Genomic DNA, 20061 nt, shown 5'->3' on the forward strand with positions numbered 1-20061 from the left:
GAGCAGAGAACGAAATCCTGCTACCTTTGTGTTTGCTGTAGTCAGAGCTTCTCTGTAGTTTGTTGTGGCCACGTGCATGCATGTATGTATCCCACTGACTAGCTCATCGCCCCACCTTTGTATTGTGCTCATACAGTGTTTACCACTGATATAATAAAGGCACATCTCACATCTCACATTTCCATTTCACACAGAGCCCCTTTAAGTATTACTGTAATACAATGTGCAGTATCTCCAAAGAGTCTGAGCTAATAAAGGTGATTTATTATTTATGTTTTAGTTGTTGTTAAATGTTAAAATTACATATGCGACAAATTCCTTCATCATGCAAAATTTCCTGCAAAGGCCCAGACACACCAAACGGACAGCGAAAATGAGTGGCAATGAGGGCCAACTGTTGTGTCGACTCATGTCGCCTGTGTCTTGCCAAAGAGTTGCACTTGAACACAAAGACTACAGTCAACAGCCAACAAGTGCATAGGCTCTGCTCCTACAGAGAGAAAATATCTCTCCATACCAGCAGGCAACAATAGTTTATCAAGTAAAACATTCACAACAAAACCTAATGATGAAAGAGCTAAGAATATTTACTGTGCCAACAATAACACAATTAGGAACCATTTCTGCGAAAGAATCAAATGGCTAAAATAAATATATATATATTGTTAATTAAAATAAACATAATATGACAAGTTTGTGTCACTCTCACACCCTTTTGACTTTATCTGTTTGTTTGTTTTCTTCACTTCTGTTTCTGTTCTCGCACTAAGCTGAACTGCCAATCAGAGTGATTTCATTCGCCAATGGGCTCCACCATCTCCAACGTCAATTCAGCATGCTGAATCTGCTGAAAAAAAGCGAACAGGGGCAGACAAGTGCCAACTGTGTGGGACACACTACAAAAAACGTAGTGTGACAGACGGTTGGTGTGTCAGGGCCCTTTTCAGCTCTAACTTGGTGAATTAAATCATCCAATTCATACAGGAAGGGAAAAACAGTATGTAAAAAATATGTGTGTTTCTGTATGTACAGACTAAAAGGATGGAGGAACTGTCGACGTACCAAAGCGACTTCTCAATGATCTTGGTCCTGAAGACCTCTTCTTGGTCCAGGTTGACGGTGCAGTAGCAGTCCCTCATTCTGTTTGGCCCCGGGTAAGGAGGGATGTTTTTTGCTTCTCCTGCACAAAGAAAAAGGAAGGAGACAGGGAGCAGTTATTATTTAGAAACGCTGTTGTAAGCAACAACAATGTGTTTATTCAGGCACACTGCTGTAAGTGATTACTTATTCAAGAACACTGAAAGCACGCAAAGTTTAAAAAGAAATGGTATTATGTAAGTTCATACCTGTTTTAGCTTTGAATAATCTGGCTGCATGTATAATGAGCTTAGCTCTGCCACGGTGACGACTTTTACACCAGACGCACAAATAACAAGCCATGCTCTCTGAAACAGACACACTAATAACAAATCACACTCAAAACCACACGTGTGTTTGTGTGTTGTGTTATTAGTGTGTGTTGTCAGATCTGTGAATGAAAGAATCTGCGTGGGACATTTCCTGAATCCTGCTGAAGCTCAATCTGTTCATTAAACATGTGTGACAGATAGCACTCCCTTTCACAAGAATGTGGTCCAACCACCCACCAAGACTCTCTCTCTCTCTCTCTCTCACACACACACACACACACACACACACACACACACACACACACACACACACACACACACACACAAACAAACCACAAAGGTGGTGCTCAGCGGTCCCTCAGGACCAATACATTCTCCTTTACAGAGCCATGGATCCGTGTTAGTCAGTACTCTGCTCAGTCTTATTCTGTCTCTCTTCACCCTGAGGACCCAGAGGACTCAGTAGTTTATAGTTACACGCGTGTTAGTGCAGCACTGTCATTGTTTGCTCCAAAAACGCTCCATTATCTGCTGGAGAACCTGATGCCGCCTTTCAGCCGACAAGCTCAGCTATAGCAAATCTTGTGCTTTACCAGTTCTTCACAATGACACGATGAGGCTGCAACTATGTGCTGCTATTTGCAAACTGGGAGTTTCAAGAGGCCTAAACAGTCCAGTATGTAGGATTTAAGGGCATCTTTTGGAAGACGTGGTATACAATATTCAGAATTATGTTTTCATTAGTTTATAACCATCAAAAAAATATATGTTTTTGTTACCTTTAGATGAGCTGTTTATATCTACATATGGACAGGTCCTCTTTTCAACTATGTTTCTACAGTAGCCCAGAATGGACAAATAAAACACTGGCTCTACATGGGGCCATTTGCATTGCTTGGCACAAAAATTTGCATTAGGATAGCAAACATGACTCATCCCACTCTGCCTCACTCTGCCTCTGATTGGCTTACTTTGACATTCTTACCTTAACCCTGATCAGTCTCACTCTTCTAGCCTAAACCTAACCAACGAAGGCAGCGACTACCAGTCAATCAGAGGAAGAGTCAGGTGTGTCAGACCTTCGCTGTCCAAGGAAACATAAATTTGTGCTTGGCACACGGAAGAAATTTCATTTCTGCAACCTCATTGCTAGATGCCAAATCCGACCAACGCACAAATACTCTCTTTGAAACCTGAGCAAATTGGTTTGACTTCCTTGAAAAACATGGCAAAAGGCAAAGCACAAGTTAATATGATGTGGCCCAAAAATTGGTAAGAAATTAGTAAAAGAAAAATTACATGAAAATTACCTGAAAATAACTATAAAAAGGAAAAAAAAAAACATTTTTAAATCTTGCAATTCTTGCAATTTGTGGGACATTTCTCACCCAGTTGGTCACAGCCTTTCTCCCCATGTGTTTCCCCAAAGAAATCAAACTGATTTGCTGAGGTTTCCAAAGGTACATTGCTTGTGACAGGCATCTCAAGAAAACTGATGCTGATCCAGGTTAAAGGGTTAAAAGGTGAAGAGTTGGGTATTTAACCAGAATATAAACATATTATAACAATTCCCAGTTGGAGAACAATTGCTCTATAAAAAACTATTAGAAACGCAGAAAAAGAAATTTATCACTGGTGTGGATTTCCTCCTGCTTCTGTTGTTATAACAGCCAATAATGATTTCTACAGTCTGCTCAAAAAGAGGCGTGTCTGTTGCTGCACATCAATTTAAAAATACTATGCCGTGTAAATCTTGAGTTGCTTTCTGGCAGAACACATAATGCTATTGTGCACGGTGCAGTGTTTCCAACCCTGGAGGGGGGAAGGGGAGAGAGCTGACATATGACACTCGATAACCGGCTGTAAAACAGAAAAACAGATCCTTTAGATTAAGGAAGTAATTTTTCCTAACAATATATCTGCACATGAACGCAGCAGTTCCATTAGATGTTTTGGTCTTTTTTTTTTGGCCACCTTAAATAAATTAATTAGATTACTTTAGGATAGCGAACTCAGTACTTTCTTTTAAATCACTGCTCATAACCTCTTTTTACAGGAAGGCTTTCTTTAAGTAAATCTGTTTTTTTGTCATGTTTCTATCCCTCTTTTATTACTTTTATCATTTTTATTATGCACTCTGTTTTATCTGGTCTTATGTTCTAATGTGTTTGTTGTTTTTATCTTGTTATCTTGTTTTCTTTAGTTCTGTAAAGCACTTTGAAACTGTGTTAAAAAGAGCTATGCAGATTAAGTTTCTGATGATTTATAAATTATCTGGATGGGAAACACACTGCACCCTCATGTTCAGGATTTCACAAGATCTGCATCTTATCTACGTAAAAACCAGTTTGAGAATTGAGAAGGAAGAGTTGGTGTTGCAACAATGAAAATGAGGAGAAGGAAAAAGGAGGTGAGTAATCACACTAGTCATGAAGCACTCAATAACATGCAATTACACTGTTTGGATAAAACCTGTGATTTATTTACACACTGGTAGACTTGTTCTACAGCCATGAGACTGTCGGTTAAACAAAAGTCCAATGCACTCAAATGTCACTCTTTAAAGGATATGTCTGGTGATATTCTATATTTGTCAAATGTTGTCCCTACCTTACAATGAACATGGGCACTGTAGTTTATTTTAAGTCTCACGAACACAAAACTGCAGCCATAAATACTCACTAATTCTTTAGTGAACTTAATGTGTATTAATAAACAGGTGAAAATAGTCCCCGACAAACGCACTACTGATCATGAATGATTGATGTCTGCTAGAAACTACAGTGCTCAGCTGTTTTAGCTACTTTTTTTCCTTTAACTTTTTTCTGTTAAATATCCAACTTAGAACAAAGATCTCTGATATGCAGCGCCTTTGGCTAGCTTGACCACACTGTTTTCACCTGGAGTGTGGAACAAGATGGTGGAGTGTGCACAGTCGGCATTGGCTACACCTACAGTCCATGCAGCCACAAAAAATGGGCTGCACACAGACGTCTGTAAACAGGTCAATGCAAACCTTGATTGGATGGTGACATTTACATCATGCAAACAAAGGTAGACCTTCACTGAAATGCAGATGCAGAAACTATAGGATAGGATAGGATAGGATGGGATAGGATTCACTTTATTAATCCTCAAGGGGAAACAGTTCTGCCACCATAGACAATAAACAAAACAACATAGGCAGCATGTAAACAATAACAGACAGAATCCACACATTAGATCACCAAGGAGAATCACCGAACAGAAGCCCAAAGCTCAACTCCAACAAAAACAACAACAACAACAACAACAACAACAACAACAGCAACAAGAAAGCCACTAAAACAAACACTGTCAATTGTCAAATGGGGGGAATGTCATTTAAGCACTAAGTGCTTAATACCTTGGTACCTATCAAAGGGGAAATTCCTCTCAACACAGTTGACCACTTAAATTTATTTATTAAATTTTTATTGTCAGGTAATGGTTAAACAATTATTACATCCCTAAGTTTGACCACCTAACTAGCATTCGTACTGGCCACTTTAATCATGGTTCATTTTGGATTTGTTGACAGTAAGAGAAAAAGCAGGTATATATTTATATATATATATATATATGTATATATTTATAATATGTATATATTTTCACTCCTCCACAAAATCTGCTTTCGCTTTCAATCATTTTCAACGAAATGATTGTCATCCACATCTCTACCTTTGGTTCATACTTTTACACAAAGGACAAATACAAAACCACACCGAGACAAACACAGGTGATTAAGTGGCTCTCTGTGGGTTTTGAAACACAACACAGTGTTATGACTGCTCCTCTGGAGGCTGAATCATACAGTATGTGGCTCATCACACAACAATTCACAATAACAACATTCATTCACAAATTAAAAAGACACCTGAGCTGTAAAACGCGACACACGCTTCACTGCTTCGATTTGTTGTTACAGAATCTGACTCTGTCTGTGTTTATGTGTGAGAGCAGAGCGATGACGCAAGTCTCTCTCATCTCTGTCTTTATCCCTTTACTTCCCACAGTTATTTCATCTCTCTCCTGCCTCCTCTTCTCCACCCATTTTCTCTCATTTATTCTCCCACATTTATTTTATCTCCCTCCTGTAATCCTCCTCATTCATTCACCTCTCCTGCTCCTGAATTCCCTCCAATCTCTGTTTTCCTGCTGCTCTCATTCATGACCTGCGAGGTCCCTTGATTGGATTGCACCATCCAAGTCACTCTAGTAACCAAAACATCATGGGATTACCACAGCTTTCTCAGCTCTGTGTGTGTGTGTGTTTAATGACTCAACTTGCAGTGTTAAAACAAATCTCTGTGCCAAAATCTGAGCTACTGGAAAGCACAAAACATTCAATTCATGTAAAGTTTGTATATTTTTAGGCATCTACGTATATTTTAACCCAAACAGTGTATTATTTACTATACTGATGAAGCGTCTCAGACTGATAAGTGCATTTTTCTGCATTTCTCCAGCAGCAGGCATGCCAATATGGTATGAAAATCAACTTTGCATAAACTTAAAACTTGCTTGAGATAAGTAATCCATCACAGAGAACAAATATTTGTCTTCACTTCTCTCTTTTTTTAATTGAGGTGTGGTAACAAGTGAAAAGTTCTCTGCGTAGGCTGATGCATGTGCAACAACTAAGAATTACAAACCAACTGTGATGTTATGATCCACTTCTCTCTTGCCAAAGATAACAGAGTATAAGCTGATAGATGTGGCAAGAAACAAAAAAAACGCAATACAGAAATACCGACAGTGCCTAAAATAATTCATAATCAGTGCCACATTAAATCATATGTCCACCAGTTAGAAGCATATTTTCCATATACATAACATAACAACATTTACTAAGAATTTGTTTCTTTCCAACCCTAGCTTTGAGCAACTGAATGCATCACCTGAGAACTCGTGAGAAAAACTGTTGCTTCTGACTGCGTCTCCATGCCACGATAACATAGTCTTGATTAAAAATGCACTCTGTATTTGTTTGGCTAAAAACATGGAAAACCACCAGTTACGTCTGTTAAGTAACATCAGCCCAGTCACTACCACAGTTACAGATGCAGAGTGACATCCACAGCTTCCTGTTTTGGGCTGAGGGAAGTGCTGGACAGCCGTCTCTCTGGATGAGTTGATAAGCAGCAGAGGGAGGGTCAGTTTGAGGGAAGTCTACAACAACAGTAAGGGTGGAGTTTTGTGTGTGATTGTGTTTGATGGACAGTGAGTGAAGAATAGGCCTCTCCTGTAAGCTGCCATTTAACACATCACATTAAAGCCTTCATTATAAAACCAGAGTGTGTAATCCTCGGTCTCAGCACATCTATCTTCCTCTATCCTGGTCCATGCATTGTCGTTTTCTTCTCTTTTTTTTTTAGCTTTTTATCTGTGTGGAGCTTGTGTTGCATTGTCGCTTTCGTTTTTTAAAATTAGCTTTAACCTGATTTCATTTTTCTCTATTTCTAGTTGCTTCCCTTTTTTTTCATCTCTCTCTCTCTACTTTCCTCAGAGGGGGTGCTTTATCTCTCCTCCAAGATTCAAAAATGAGCAGAAAATTTAAACAACAACAACAACAACAACAGCAGCTTTCCCTTTTCATCAAGCATCACTGCGGCTGCCCTTGGAGAATATCTTGCCCTAGTATCTGAGCAAAAACACAGTGCAAAGACACACTCCTGGCACGTGCGAGTGCCGCGGTGGTATGCACGCAAAACATGGGGGCGTTAAGCAGAGCGGCAGAGAAACTGTGATGACATGAACACCCCAAAGAGGGCGAGAGCGAACATCAAAAAAGGTCGACTCCCCGTCTCATTCCTGCAGAGGAAAGTGAAGAAAAGGAGGCGAAGACGGCAGAAATGAGGAAACACAAGTGATTGAAGCAATGTAATGGATGTGGTGAATGTGCGGCTTTGTTCCTCTTCCTTCTCTGGTGACCGGTTTCAGTCGACTACGCTCGTGTGTACAGTTGTAGACACGCCATTCGCCTAGTTATTCTAAGCTTCTCTGACATGAGCACATTCGAGGATACACAGGCGTGAATGCTTTCAGTGGCTGTGTGCTCGACTAGCAGGCCTGGGAAACACAGGCTTTAAGGAAAGGAAGGTGGGGGGGGTGGGTAGTTGGTGAGAAAAATACAAGCAGCGCACTCAATCAAGACTGAGAGAGGAGGAAGAGTGCAGAGAGAGAGAGAGAAGTCAGTCAGATAGAAAACTGGAGAGCAGTTAGCTTTGGAGAAAGCTACAACAGGAAATGAGATGAGGAGAAAGGAATTTCGACTGGATCCAAGATGTAGTTTAAAAGCAGTGAACAACCCAGTTACCCCTGAGTGTGTGTTTGTGACTGTGTGTGTGTGGGTGGGAGTGTAAGACGGAGAGAGAGAGACATCGTGAGAATGGAAAGAAGGACTGAAACTTGTAAGATGACAATTTATTATCCCACAGTTAATACTGAGTTCCTCTGACAGTCATAAGTAGAGAGGTGAAACAAGAATTGAAACAAAACTGTAAGTCATTTTCTGAAAGTGACTAAACATAAAAACATGACACATACACACACACACACACACACAGACTGAGATATTCACAGCAATGGCTTTGATCCCACACTAAAATATTTCTGTATCATTGAAACTAGGGCTGCAACTTGCATTTAGTTTTAATATTATTCAACTTCTTTATTGTTTACGCGATAAAATGTATGAAAAATACAGAACATAAAGCTCATTGGCAGTGCTCTGATCCCAGTCTTAAAGTCGAGTCGAGTCTTAAAGTGTTTCTCCTGCAATTAAGTATAAAAATCTCATAAAGTTGGGGCAAAATAAAACACGAATGGTTCAACAAACAACGAGACATCCTGACTTTTATTCCCTATTGCAGGCCGCACTCCAGAGTGGCTGCAACTGAGGCAATTTTGGCAGAGTGGCCAGAGTCAGCACTGCAAGTCGTGTAGCGCCAAGTGGCTAAAAAAGACCTCTATTTGCAAGCTAATACAAAAAATGGCTATAGAATTAGTAAATTAACCTTTATGATAGTCAAATATATGACTCTTTGTATAGTCAAAATGAGCCATTAGGTCCTGTAAAAGAGTGTAAGAAAAAAATGTAAATTGCAGTTTTTTTATTCGGAATTCTTAAACACTAACAGTGATTCTTGAAGCTCTACCTCCAAAACTGTTAACACATAAATGCATTTACCAAGTGTGCCAAACTGAATGCATGTTTTCGGCTTTACAGTAGGCTTGGTATCTTATAATACCATTTTTTTTTTTCAAAACTTTTAACAACGGTCTCTATTTTGGTGCACCATTTTGCTGGTTGCCTGTCCACACCAACGAATATGCTACCTAGTCTATGCTGGATGATGTGTTAGGGCCAAATCTACAACGAAGGAAAGATTTAGCCTATTTTGTTTCTGTTCGTTTTTTTCTAAAATAAATGTTTTGGGGGTTTTTTGGACTATTTTGTTTTCTGAGGATTGTTAAAACATTTTGAGAGAAAAAAAGTTCCCCCTTATTTGTGTTCATGGCGTATTATGTGTGGAATACACATCCATGCTTAAACATTTGGATGCCTGTGTTTGTGCATGTTTACTACATGTAAAACAACTTAACTATATTGCAAACTCCTTAACCCTGCACATGAAAAAGCAAAAGCCACAAGTGGTATTAATTTTAACTATCAGGGTGGAGTTGTTACTTTCTGTTTGCCTGAATCCAAACCTTTGAATCTGCCCACTCAAGAAAGTGAGTGAAACGAGCTGACAGCTCTGTCTGATATCAGGCAAACTCTCTCTGCTTATTCAAATGATGGTTTGAGGGAACTAGTTTGACAAAAAACACAAGTTTAAAAAATTATTTGCTTGTTTTTGCTTTTACTAACAATGTATAATCTTTTGCTAGTTGGTGTAAAGTTTTCTGGTTAGTGTGTAGAGTTTCACAAATGTGGCCTGTAGTTGTAAAGATGGTGTCTGAGCGATGACAAAAAAAAACTGTAATAACTTCATTCTACACAGCTTCAGTATGTAACACAAACTTTCCATTAGAATCTGAAGATAAAACCCCGAAAACCTCCAGTCACAACATCCTAAACACACTTTTAAAGTACCTTGTTTGGCAAAAATGAAAAAATAAAATAAAAAAAACCAATAAATAAATAAATAAAAGCTTAGTTGTATGATATGAAATTACGCAAGTGAAAGAAAATGTTTGTTTTGCGAATTTCCTACAAGAATCCAAAGTGAGCACTTGTAAAGACACCTTATAGACGCCACTGAAATGGAAAATAAGCAACACCCTCACCCACAGGTAGCCACATTCAGCACTCTGAACTCTCATTTTGAAACCACTGAATGCCTGGTAACCTCTTCAACCCCATTTCACCCTTAAAATCCGCCTTTATTTTTAAGGTGGTTGATTAAAGGTTGAGTCCTCTGTGGTGAGCTTGCATGTCGGTCACAGTGACGTCAGACAGTGACAACATTTCAAAACTGCAGGATACCACCATGGCAGCGTCATCCACTTCCCAACCATCCAAATATGCTCCTAACAGCTTAAAGGGGCAGCTTCAGAGCTCTGACGCCGGAGAGTAACAACACCACACGGTAATAAAGAAGTGGCTAAATGTTTGATGCCAAAGACAGAGTTTGGGTGGAGAGTAAGTAGCATAAAGGTCAGATAAAAAAGATCCCACCCTGTTTGACAACATGACTTATATAGTATCACATGACACACAGTTTACAATGAATCTCCTTGTTTCATATTTAATTGAAGCCACATTTATGTCCCTGATACTGAGCAACAAATTCAAGCCCACTATAGTTTTCTAAATCTCCACCAACATTAAATGGTACGGATTGTGTGTGCATTGTTTAGGAACATTTCTCCTAAATTTAGGACGGAAGTATTTAATTTCTTGCCAGGGTTGAACAAATCTAGTCAGCACAAAATATATTTGTGAAACTGGGTCAGCAACTTAACTGTCGATGTCAATAGTTACATTGCTCTTATCAAACAGCTGGTTTGGTATCTACTGACGTTTCTGCAAATAACAGATACGTTACATTTGCATGTTATTATGTGGCAGATATGTTGAAACTTTCAACAACACTGTGGGTGGATTTAGGTACAAAAATAACTTGGTTATGGTTTGGAAAATATAATTTTATGGCTTAAAATACCCAGTTTTTGGGTTACAATCAAGAAAAGCAACAATTTCTCAAAAAAAAACCAAAACAACAACAACCGCTTTTCAAGCTACAACGTCAGGAGAAAAAGCAGCGACATCTCGGTAAAAACCAAACACTTTTTGGGCCACTATCTTGGTTTGACAAGCAATAATATCTGGGTAAAAAGACATTGCTATTCAGGCCACAACCCTGGCAGGAAATGCAGCAATGTCTAGGTAAAAAAAAACACTGCATTTGAAAAGCAGGGATGTCTCAGTAAAAACCAACTGCTTTTGGGCCACACAAAGAGGAGTTATGTCTTGCCAATAAAAAAAAAAATCGCCCTTGGTGCCACTATCTCAAAAGGAAAAGCAGTGATATCTTGGTTAAAAATAAAGAAAAAGAAAAAGCCACAATATTCAAACCATAATCCCAGCAGGAAAAGCAGAAATGTTTTGGTAAAACAAACAACCACTTGACAAAAACATTAAAAAAACAGTGACTGGTTGTTACAAAACACCCTCGTTTTGTGCCTGAAGAACTGCGTGGAGCACAGCAATGACTTGATAAATCTGCACTTTGTTGTTTTGGGTGTGATCGGTGGTCTGCAGTGGCACGTCACTTTACAAACACTGGAATCATACGTATAAAACAAATGTAATGGTTTGTGGTTTGCAGAAACATGCAATGCCAACATTATCTCCTGGCTACCAGGCTGCAACTGCTGACTGTACCAACTTGGACACAAATCATCCACCAGCTGTGCTGAAGCTGTTGAGCAGTCGAACAGAAACATTGTGGGGAAAAAAAGTGAGTTTAAAGGGAGTTTACAGTTTAAGACTGGCTGCGCTGCACACCACCGTCTCTGTGATAAACCAGTGCTCAGTTACTGATCAAACTCGCTCTCCATCTAGCGCGTCCTGGAGCTAATGTTCAAACAGATTCGTTAGTCTCAATGGAAAACTCGTGTAAAACAAAAATACACAAACACACAGAAGGGCATAAGCAGTGAGGTTGCACTGTGAAGGGAAGATCAGCTTTAAAATCTGCTCACATGTTAGAAATCAGGCTCAGAAACCTGGTATGTTCATTCAGGATGCGAATGTAATCTTTCAGGCCAGTGTGGTGTCACGGTGGAGTTCACAGTAAAAGGAGCTGGTTTCACAGCTTTAAACAGCCTATACGTCCTGGTCAGTTTAACCTCAACACTCCCTCCGGCTTCCTCGGCCATTTACGTATCAGATGTTTGTTTTTTTAAAAACGTAAAATGATTGACAACTCTCCCCTACATACACTCACAAACAGGCTTGGCACACACAATAGTGAGAAGATATGATATCTTTTGCAAGCACAGGAAAGGGAGAGTAGGTTGGGTGCAAGTTGCTGTATGTGGCAAGCTGACATTGCTTGCACTGCCAGAGGAGAGTAACACTGTTGCAAAACCTGATTTAATCAGCATGTGTGGAGCAGTTTGCTACAGTCGGTTTTTACCACTTTCTGTTGAAGCAATTTTACTTTTTTCATAACACGAAAGCAACACAGTAACTTTTCTCTGACACTTTGAGTGTCTCTCATTCTCTGTCTTTTTGTTTTTCATTGGGGTTTTTTTTGCATTTGTAACTTTTTTTAATTATGAGTCCAAAGTAATCAAGTTAGTGACAGGCAATGCTTACATGGGGGTGGATGGAGATGGGCATACAGACAAGGTGGGACAGGACAAGGCAAAACTAGACAAACAGACAACAAACATACAAAAGGTAATCAGGCATAATAGTATTCTTGCTGTTATTGATATGCAAACTGGTTGTTTTATTATAGTGTGGGTGTTTATTGTGCATGTGTTTAGGGGCGTGATGTCTGCAGCTGATAAGGAGAAGAGAGAGGAGGGGCTGACCAGAATTATTATTGAATCTATTATTATTAGATGAACTGTTATTGCCTATATAAAATATAAATAATGAGTGGTATATAATACTACATATACATAATAAGTATAATAAGGAAACTGAACAAATAAATATTATTATGATGAGGTATTCTTATTATTATTAATTTTATATACATATATATATATATATATATATATATATATATATATATATATATATATATATACATATATATATATATACAGAATTGCATATGTTTTTCTGCTTGTGTCATTGTCAGCAGGTAGAGGTCGTCATGGGGAGGGATCAAGTCGACTTCTACCGTGGGGCATGTGAAGGACATCCTGAAGGAGCAGCGTTCTGGGTGCAGCCCTTTATTTACCCCTGCTGACCCTGCATGCTGGGCCTATATGGCGTTACTTCCACACTATTCCTGGTACTGTGTTCTCAAGGAGGGCACATTACAGAGTGCAGAGAGGGCTACTGTACCCAACCCGGATTATTCCACCAGCCTGAAGCTGCTTGGACCGAAACACGGCCTGCGTCTAAACAGTCAACATATATGTTTACAGCAAACGGTTTCCCAGAGAGCCAGCCTTCTAGGACAAAATGGAGACATATACGTAAATGCCTATACACATTAGTACATAGTAATACACATATACTGTACACATTAGGGGTGGTATGCAAGCTTCCTCCCTCTACACACAAAACTTTTTACAATGCATTCATAGCCTCAGATGATGTTATTTTTCCTAATAAATAAATAAATAAATAAAACCTACACCTAAATAAGAGTGGGAGTCCTCCACATATAAAACACTCCTCTCTTTCCTCTTCCTGTCACTCTACGTCTCCCATTCAGTCTGGACAGGAGGAAGTTTGGGAACCTCTGTTGGCCAGCTGTCAATGGAAGCAGGGGGGGCTCCGTCACTGTAAACTTTTTCCTCCCAGACTCACCCCGCCCAAGTCATCCAGCCTGAGCTGCCTGAATTCAGCCGCCCACTCCTGTTTCCTCGACCTCCAACACCTCACCTCCTCTACTCAATACGTAATCTAGTGTGTTCTGCCACTGTGGTCCCTTCACGCTATCGTCACGACATCCAAAATTACACTGATACTGTTACAGCACAATGCTGCGGCAACACTAAAGCCTCAGCGGCAGGTCGAGTAGCTTACAAGGAGAACTGATGCCAAGATCAGTGGAGATCTACCTTCAGCACAAATCCAATAACATATATCCTCGGCTGCATCACTTTTTACCAGGCACACACTGAACTCTAAAGGGATCTAAAACTTTACTGTAGGGATTAAATGGCAAATTATAAACGTACAGCAAAATCTAATTCATTAAATGATTAAACGTTTCACAGCTGCAGCACCACTTGCTGACCTGGCAAAGAGGTTTAAAATTAAAGTTACTTATTTTTACATAATTAAACAAACTAATATATGGTTATCTCCGCCAAGGAGGATATGTTTTCGTTATGGTTTGTTTGATTTTTTTAGCCTAATTTCCACCAAGCAATGAAAACAATGAAACAACAATGAACAATGAAACAATCAACAAGGTGCAGACATTTATCTGCATCGCCGGTGTAAAGGAAGTTAAGAGAGAGCTGCTATATATATATATATATATATATATATATATATATATATATATATATATATATATATATATATATATATATATATATATATATATATATATATATGCATGTGTGTGTGTGTGTGTGTGTGTGTGTGTGTGTGTGTGTGTGTGCACCCCTGTTATGTATTGTTCCAGGGGTACTATACTGAAAGTGTTAAAATGTGGCTTTAGTCTGTTTGTCAGAAGGATTAGGAAAAACTACTGGTCGTATTTTAAGGAAACTTAAAGGAAGAGTGTAGCATGAGTAAAGGAAGAACCCATTAAAATTTGGAGCAGATCTGAATCACAAAGCAGCTAAACAAGCTATTTTTCACTTTTGTCTCAAGATAGGGCATTTGGCATTGGCAGAATAAAGGCCATACATCTTAAAATACGGTACATGGTATTTAAGTTCAATAGTGACATAGCAGATTGTACACGTATGATGGCTCCATATCACATTTTACCTTCATGAGTACCAGTAAATGTTTAAGATAAATTTAGTCGCTCAGACTTTAAACAGAAAGCAGTCATTAAGAAGTATGTGGAGACAGTTTGGGAGAACTTATACAACTGTAACCACGCTTTTTTCCCAAACTAAGGTGCGGCTATGGAAATGTAAATACACATATAGTGCGCAATTTATTTTATTCACACCTGAATTTACATTGTCTGAAATTAACTCCAGAGACATTGAGGAAAAATGGAAATATCTCCAAATTAAAGTAAATACTAAATGCACAACTGAGGTTGCATCTTGTGACAACCACATTTTGACATAATTCTGAAAACTTTGAAAGCATATTCGGACACATCTAGTGGTTTCATTTGCAGATTTGCATATGATAGAGGACTGCTGGCCTTGGTGGAGGCCTGCCCTCTCTTCTAGTCTGATGTGTTTTCCAGTGATTTTAATCTGTCCGAGTCTGTCAAAATATGTTCCTAACAGCGACAGAGAAGTCAAATGCACATATGTTGTTGTTAATTAGTGACAAAGTCCCAACTCCAGCTGTGCCACTGAGATTCCCCCCGTCTCTCTGAGCGCAGACGGAGACACAGCCGTTGACAGATGAAGCACAGCCTGCTCCTGTATGTGAGACGCCACCTCTGTCCCTCGCTCTGTGTCTCACTACATCTGCTTTGCATTAGCTTGTTGCCATGCAGGAAAAAACACAATTCTTTTGTAGTCTATTCCAGCCAATCAGGAAGTGAATTGGGGGTAGTTTCCTGTTTCCTGTGTTCGCCAGACAGAACGGACTTGGACCCAGTAGCCCCGTTTAGTTTCTGAAACTCGTGTGTTCCTCCAGGAAACTGAGGACAGTCATCACCTGGTGGAGCGTAACGATAATAAGCTCTCTCTGCCTTTCTTTCCTGCAAATATGTGGCAGATTTTCAGCTATGAGTCATCCGCCAACCACAGAGTCTCATGCCAAAGGACAAGACTTTGATGAAAACAATGTGATGCAAGGGTTACATGGACATTACTGGGAGCAGAGCGCCATGAGGATCGGACTGACAGCGAGTATGACTGCTGCTTGGTAACAAGGCGGTGTAAACTCCACTGTCGTCACTGTACGACATTACAGAGAAACAAGAACTGAGGAAACTCAAGAGTCCAGGCTGGGAAGTGACGACAACATAAGTGTTCTCCGTCAGTAAACAGTAAAAAGCGAGTCATGACATATTTATAAAGCTTGTAAAGTGTTATTCTAGATCGCACATTTTGCCAGTAAAGGAATGTAACCCAAGTACATTTATGTAGAAATTTCAGCTAGTTGTACTTTACTTCTGAATTTTCATTTGATGTCACTTTACACTTCCACTCCACTTCTCCACTCATTTCACAGCTGTCAGTTACTTGTTACTCAACTAACAATTGTTTTCATCATCAGGTAATTCATACATTATTTTCCTCATATTTTCATCGTTTACGCTATAAAATGCCACAAATTCACTATCCCAATTTCTCGTCCAGGGTCAAGGGTCAGGAATCTAAGTCCCTTGTTTGGCCGAGACGCAAAGATATGAAATTTACACTAACATAAAAAAGACAACCTCAAAATCTTCATATCCGAGAGGCTGAAACTATTTTCTTGGCATATCTGTTTGAGAAAATGACTTAAACAATGAATAAATTATAAAAAAAAAAATAGTGCAAATTACTTTTCTGACAATTGACTAATTTTCTAACTGTTGCAGCTCTACTAGTCACAATACAAAATAGGATTTTACTTCCAAAAACAGTTTAAAAATGATAACACCTTTACTGACTACAAATGACTGCACATCAATTAATTTGTAATAAATCAGTAATATACAGTATAATAACTCACATGTTTTTTTTCAGTATGGAATACTTTGACTTTGGATAGTTTATATAACAGAGTGTTTTACAGTGTGCTTTTGCCACTATTATTTAAAAGAACAGTGTGTAGATTTTAGGGGGATTTAGTGGCATCTTGCAGTGAAAACAGCAGATTGCAACCAGCTGAAACTTCTCCTGCTTAGGAGTCTTTCAGTTTTTATTGTTCCGGAGGTTTTAACTGGGAGCTAAATTATCCGCAGAGGTCGCTTCCCATCCAAAAGAAATGGACCTAAGGCTTAAAAACACTAAATAAAGCAGTTTCACATTACAAATCAGTGTTTCTTTGACAATGTTTGGCATGTCGGGGACAGGCCACTCGTCCAGCACCTGCTAATCTGTGCTCACATTTTTTCTCTGATAACTTAAAATTCAGATGTTCAGGCAGTTTTTACAGAGTTATCTGCAGAGGTCTGCATTTACCAAAAGTACGAAGTACTGAAAAATTGGAACGTGTATTGGTGTGTGATTCTGGTTGTGACTGACAGTGCCAGCAACATGATTAAAGCATTTAACCTCCTCCCCGCCACTGAGGAAGAGGATAGTGAGGTGCCCGCAGGTGCCAGCAGCAGCAGCAGCACTGAATATGAGGAAGAGGAGGATGAGGGACCACCTGCGCTCTCACAGGTCAAAGAAGCTAAAATTAAAATACAAGGCAGATGTTTTTATTTTCTCTTTCTGGAGCGAGCGCTGAGCGATTTCAGTGGAGCAGGATTAAATCTGAGTGAAGGGTGGCGCAATAATTAGCAGAGCGGCCTGCATCGCCTCTGAGTGGGCGAGCGGGCAGAACGTACAGCTCTGTGCGTGAGGAGCAGGAGTTCTCATCACTCCTCTCCGCTCACATGCTACACGCCCAAACAAATGGACCCTGTGATTAAAACCGTTAAAAACACCAAATAAAGCAGTTTCACTTTATAAAAAAAAAAAAAAAATTCGCTGCTACCTACAGGGGCCGAGAGAAATGTGAAAACGTAAATGGCCCAGTCTAGAGCCAGTGTTTGGTTTGTCCATTCTGGGCTACTGTAAAAACATGACAATGCAACATGGTGATCACCGTAGACAAGGACCCACGGCTATGGCTCATTCTAAGGTAACAAAAACACAATGATTCTTATTTTCAGGTAATTATACACTAAAGGAAATATACTTATTGCAGTATATTCCGTTTCTGCCAATATATCCCTTTAGATCCAATGTAAAACTGAGTTCTTCCTCCACCACTCACTGCTCTTTGCTGGCGTGATTACTAAGCAGTCTTGTATCTAGGAAAAGTCATTTGTGAAGACCAGAGGTCCTCCACTCATTCAGTTTTCATTCACAGGAACTCAGCGCTGCTGGCTGACTGAACATTCATTCAGAAAGTGCAGCAATCTAACAAGGCCTTTGTGACTGAACATTACCACTTTCCCTGGAGCTACAGGTCTGAGCATATCATCTCACTGGGGCTGTGACTATTTGATAATCTCAAGTCCTCCCTACAGCTGTTTCCAGCCAATTTTAACAGCAGGTGAGGGGCTTAAAAACACAGCCTGTACATCAGCTCAACTGATAAAAAAGGGGGTGTTTTTGTCTGATGCTGTCTGGCATCATCACACAGCCCCACCACAGCTTGTATGTGTGTTTGTTGTCATTTTTTTTCTCTGCTCATCCCTCCCGTCGCATGTTTGGAGTCAAAACAAACCGGACAACAGAGCCAGGATGAACGGCCCCGCCAGATGTCATTGAAAAACGACAGCAGACGCTTCCAAACGCACCATGTTGACCCGAGATAACAGTTTAGAGCAGACAGAGGAAATGATTGTTTGCTTTAGATGTTTTGATATTAAACAGGCGAAAAAATAAGAACATGTTATCGAATGGGTCAGACTGCAGCATCTAAGACTCCTTCCCCTAACCAAACAAAAACCATAATGTTTACTATAATTACAGCTGGACAATGGATAAGCATCTGAGTTAATTCATTTATCATTTAAATTCTTTTCTCTGCAAAACTGGCACAAATTAATGAAAATCTGCGGCTTTTGTTGGTTTTAGAATTTAGAATATTTGGCTTTTCAGCTTCTAGCTGTACAAAGCGAACTATCTGAAAACACTAAATCAATTGACTAATCCAGAAAATAATGTTGAGATTATTCAATAAAAAATACAAGAAAAAAATAAATAAATAAAATAAAAATAAATAGAAATATGCAGCTTTAATTGGTTTTATATCACTATAAATTTAAAATATTTGGCTTTGCAGCTGCTGGCTGGATAAAGCTAACTATTTGAAGACACTAAATTGATTAACTAATCCATAAAATAATGCTCAAATTAATCTATAATGAAGATTCCTTGTAATCCTACTTATACTGTACAGTCAAGAGTGTAACCTAAAAGTAAGTTTACATGCGACTTGATTTTTCTGTCTTTCTTTACCATATTTCGTCATTATTATTATCATTTATTGTAACCCCTGGTTAGGTATAGATCCCATTGTGTAATTACTCCAGTTTTACTCAAAAATCACTAAAAATGAAGTTATTGTAAATACAAAACAGTCTCTAAATAACATAAATAACCCCTCTTCACTAAATCCTCCATGCTAACTGTACTCAAGTCTCCATTCACAAGATATGCATGCATAGCATGCCTCCTACAAACCATGGGTACTCACTGGAGACCAGCTAGATATCTAAAAATAGAAATCTGGGCTAACAATCAATAGCTAGACAGTTAAGCATAAAGCTGTATGGAGGGGGAGGGCGGGGGAGTACAGTAACATGAATGGGTAGCTGCAGCGAAAGTGTAATAAAGGTTTATTTGATCTAAAGTGTCCAGAAAAAGCATCTGGATATGTGCAGCTGTGAAGCCTTTATGTTGCCTGCTAAAGCAGTTCAAGTCTCCATATGTGAGCCTCAAACACACATGATTTGGATTCTTATGCCAGCTGCCAAATTCCCACAAGGCTTTGAATCTCCCGATTTTCCCCCTTTTACATTTTTTTTTAAGTTTAACAGCGCTGAGAGGAAAGCGTGTGATTTGAATTACAATAACAGCAGGAACAAGACAGATCTAACCCCCACCCCTCCAGTCTCCAGCCCTCACTGCCTGCTTGGCCCGTTATTAACATGGAGCCATCCATTGAGGCGCTCAGACTGGGGGTAGGGATTTTTCTTCTTACCTATTTTTATTTTAACGCTCTGGAAAACCCGGAGACCTTCCTCTTCTACCGCCATGCTTCCCCTCTTTCCCTTTTGACGACTAGATAAAGGCAGTCCTCCACGGTGGTCTGTTCTGGTCTCTCCAGCGCACGGATAATCCAGGGGTTTTGCACATCTATGCTCTCCGGACAGCGATCATACTCCGGTCCCGACCACTGCTTCTGCTGGCTGGTTGAGAACAAGCAGGCAGATTGAGTCTTAGTCCCGCAGCAGCAGCAGCAGCAGCAGCACCAGTGGAGGTGTGGCTCCAAACAACACCGCCCACACAAGTGTATGAAGGCTGATCCGTGCCACCAACAGGAGGAGAGGAGGGCTGTCATTGAGGAAATACAAGAGGTCCCTCCCACTCTCAAAAAAATGCAATTAAAAATAATAATAATTATTAT

General features: G+C 39.6%; 1 protein-coding gene across 2 annotated transcripts in view; it reads right to left on the reverse strand.

Annotated features, from left to right (window-relative positions):
• Window positions 1-19897, reverse strand: part of rasa3 (RAS p21 protein activator 3) — a 59788-nt gene extending 39891 nt beyond the window's left edge. Inside the window, exons 1-2 of one of the 2 annotated variants that reach the window (XM_088075983.1) lie at window positions 19636-19897; window positions 1063-1180 (exon numbers count right to left, since the gene is read on the reverse strand). In XM_088075983.1, coding sequence (XP_087932109.1) covers window positions 1063-1180; window positions 19636-19690 — 173 coding nt within the window. In that variant the 5' untranslated portion in view covers window positions 19691-19897. The remainder of the gene's footprint in view (window positions 1-1062; window positions 1181-19635) is intronic. The other variant, XM_042492609.2, reaches the window with a different exon arrangement.
• Window positions 19898-20061: the final 164 nt, after the last annotated feature.

The sequence above is a fragment of the Plectropomus leopardus genome, chromosome 1, assembly GCF_026936395.1.
Source record: "Plectropomus leopardus strain MGB_pleo_1.0 chromosome 1, ASM2693639v1, whole genome shotgun sequence".
NCBI classification, from domain to species: domain Eukaryota; kingdom Metazoa; phylum Chordata; class Actinopteri; order Perciformes; family Serranidae; genus Plectropomus; species Plectropomus leopardus.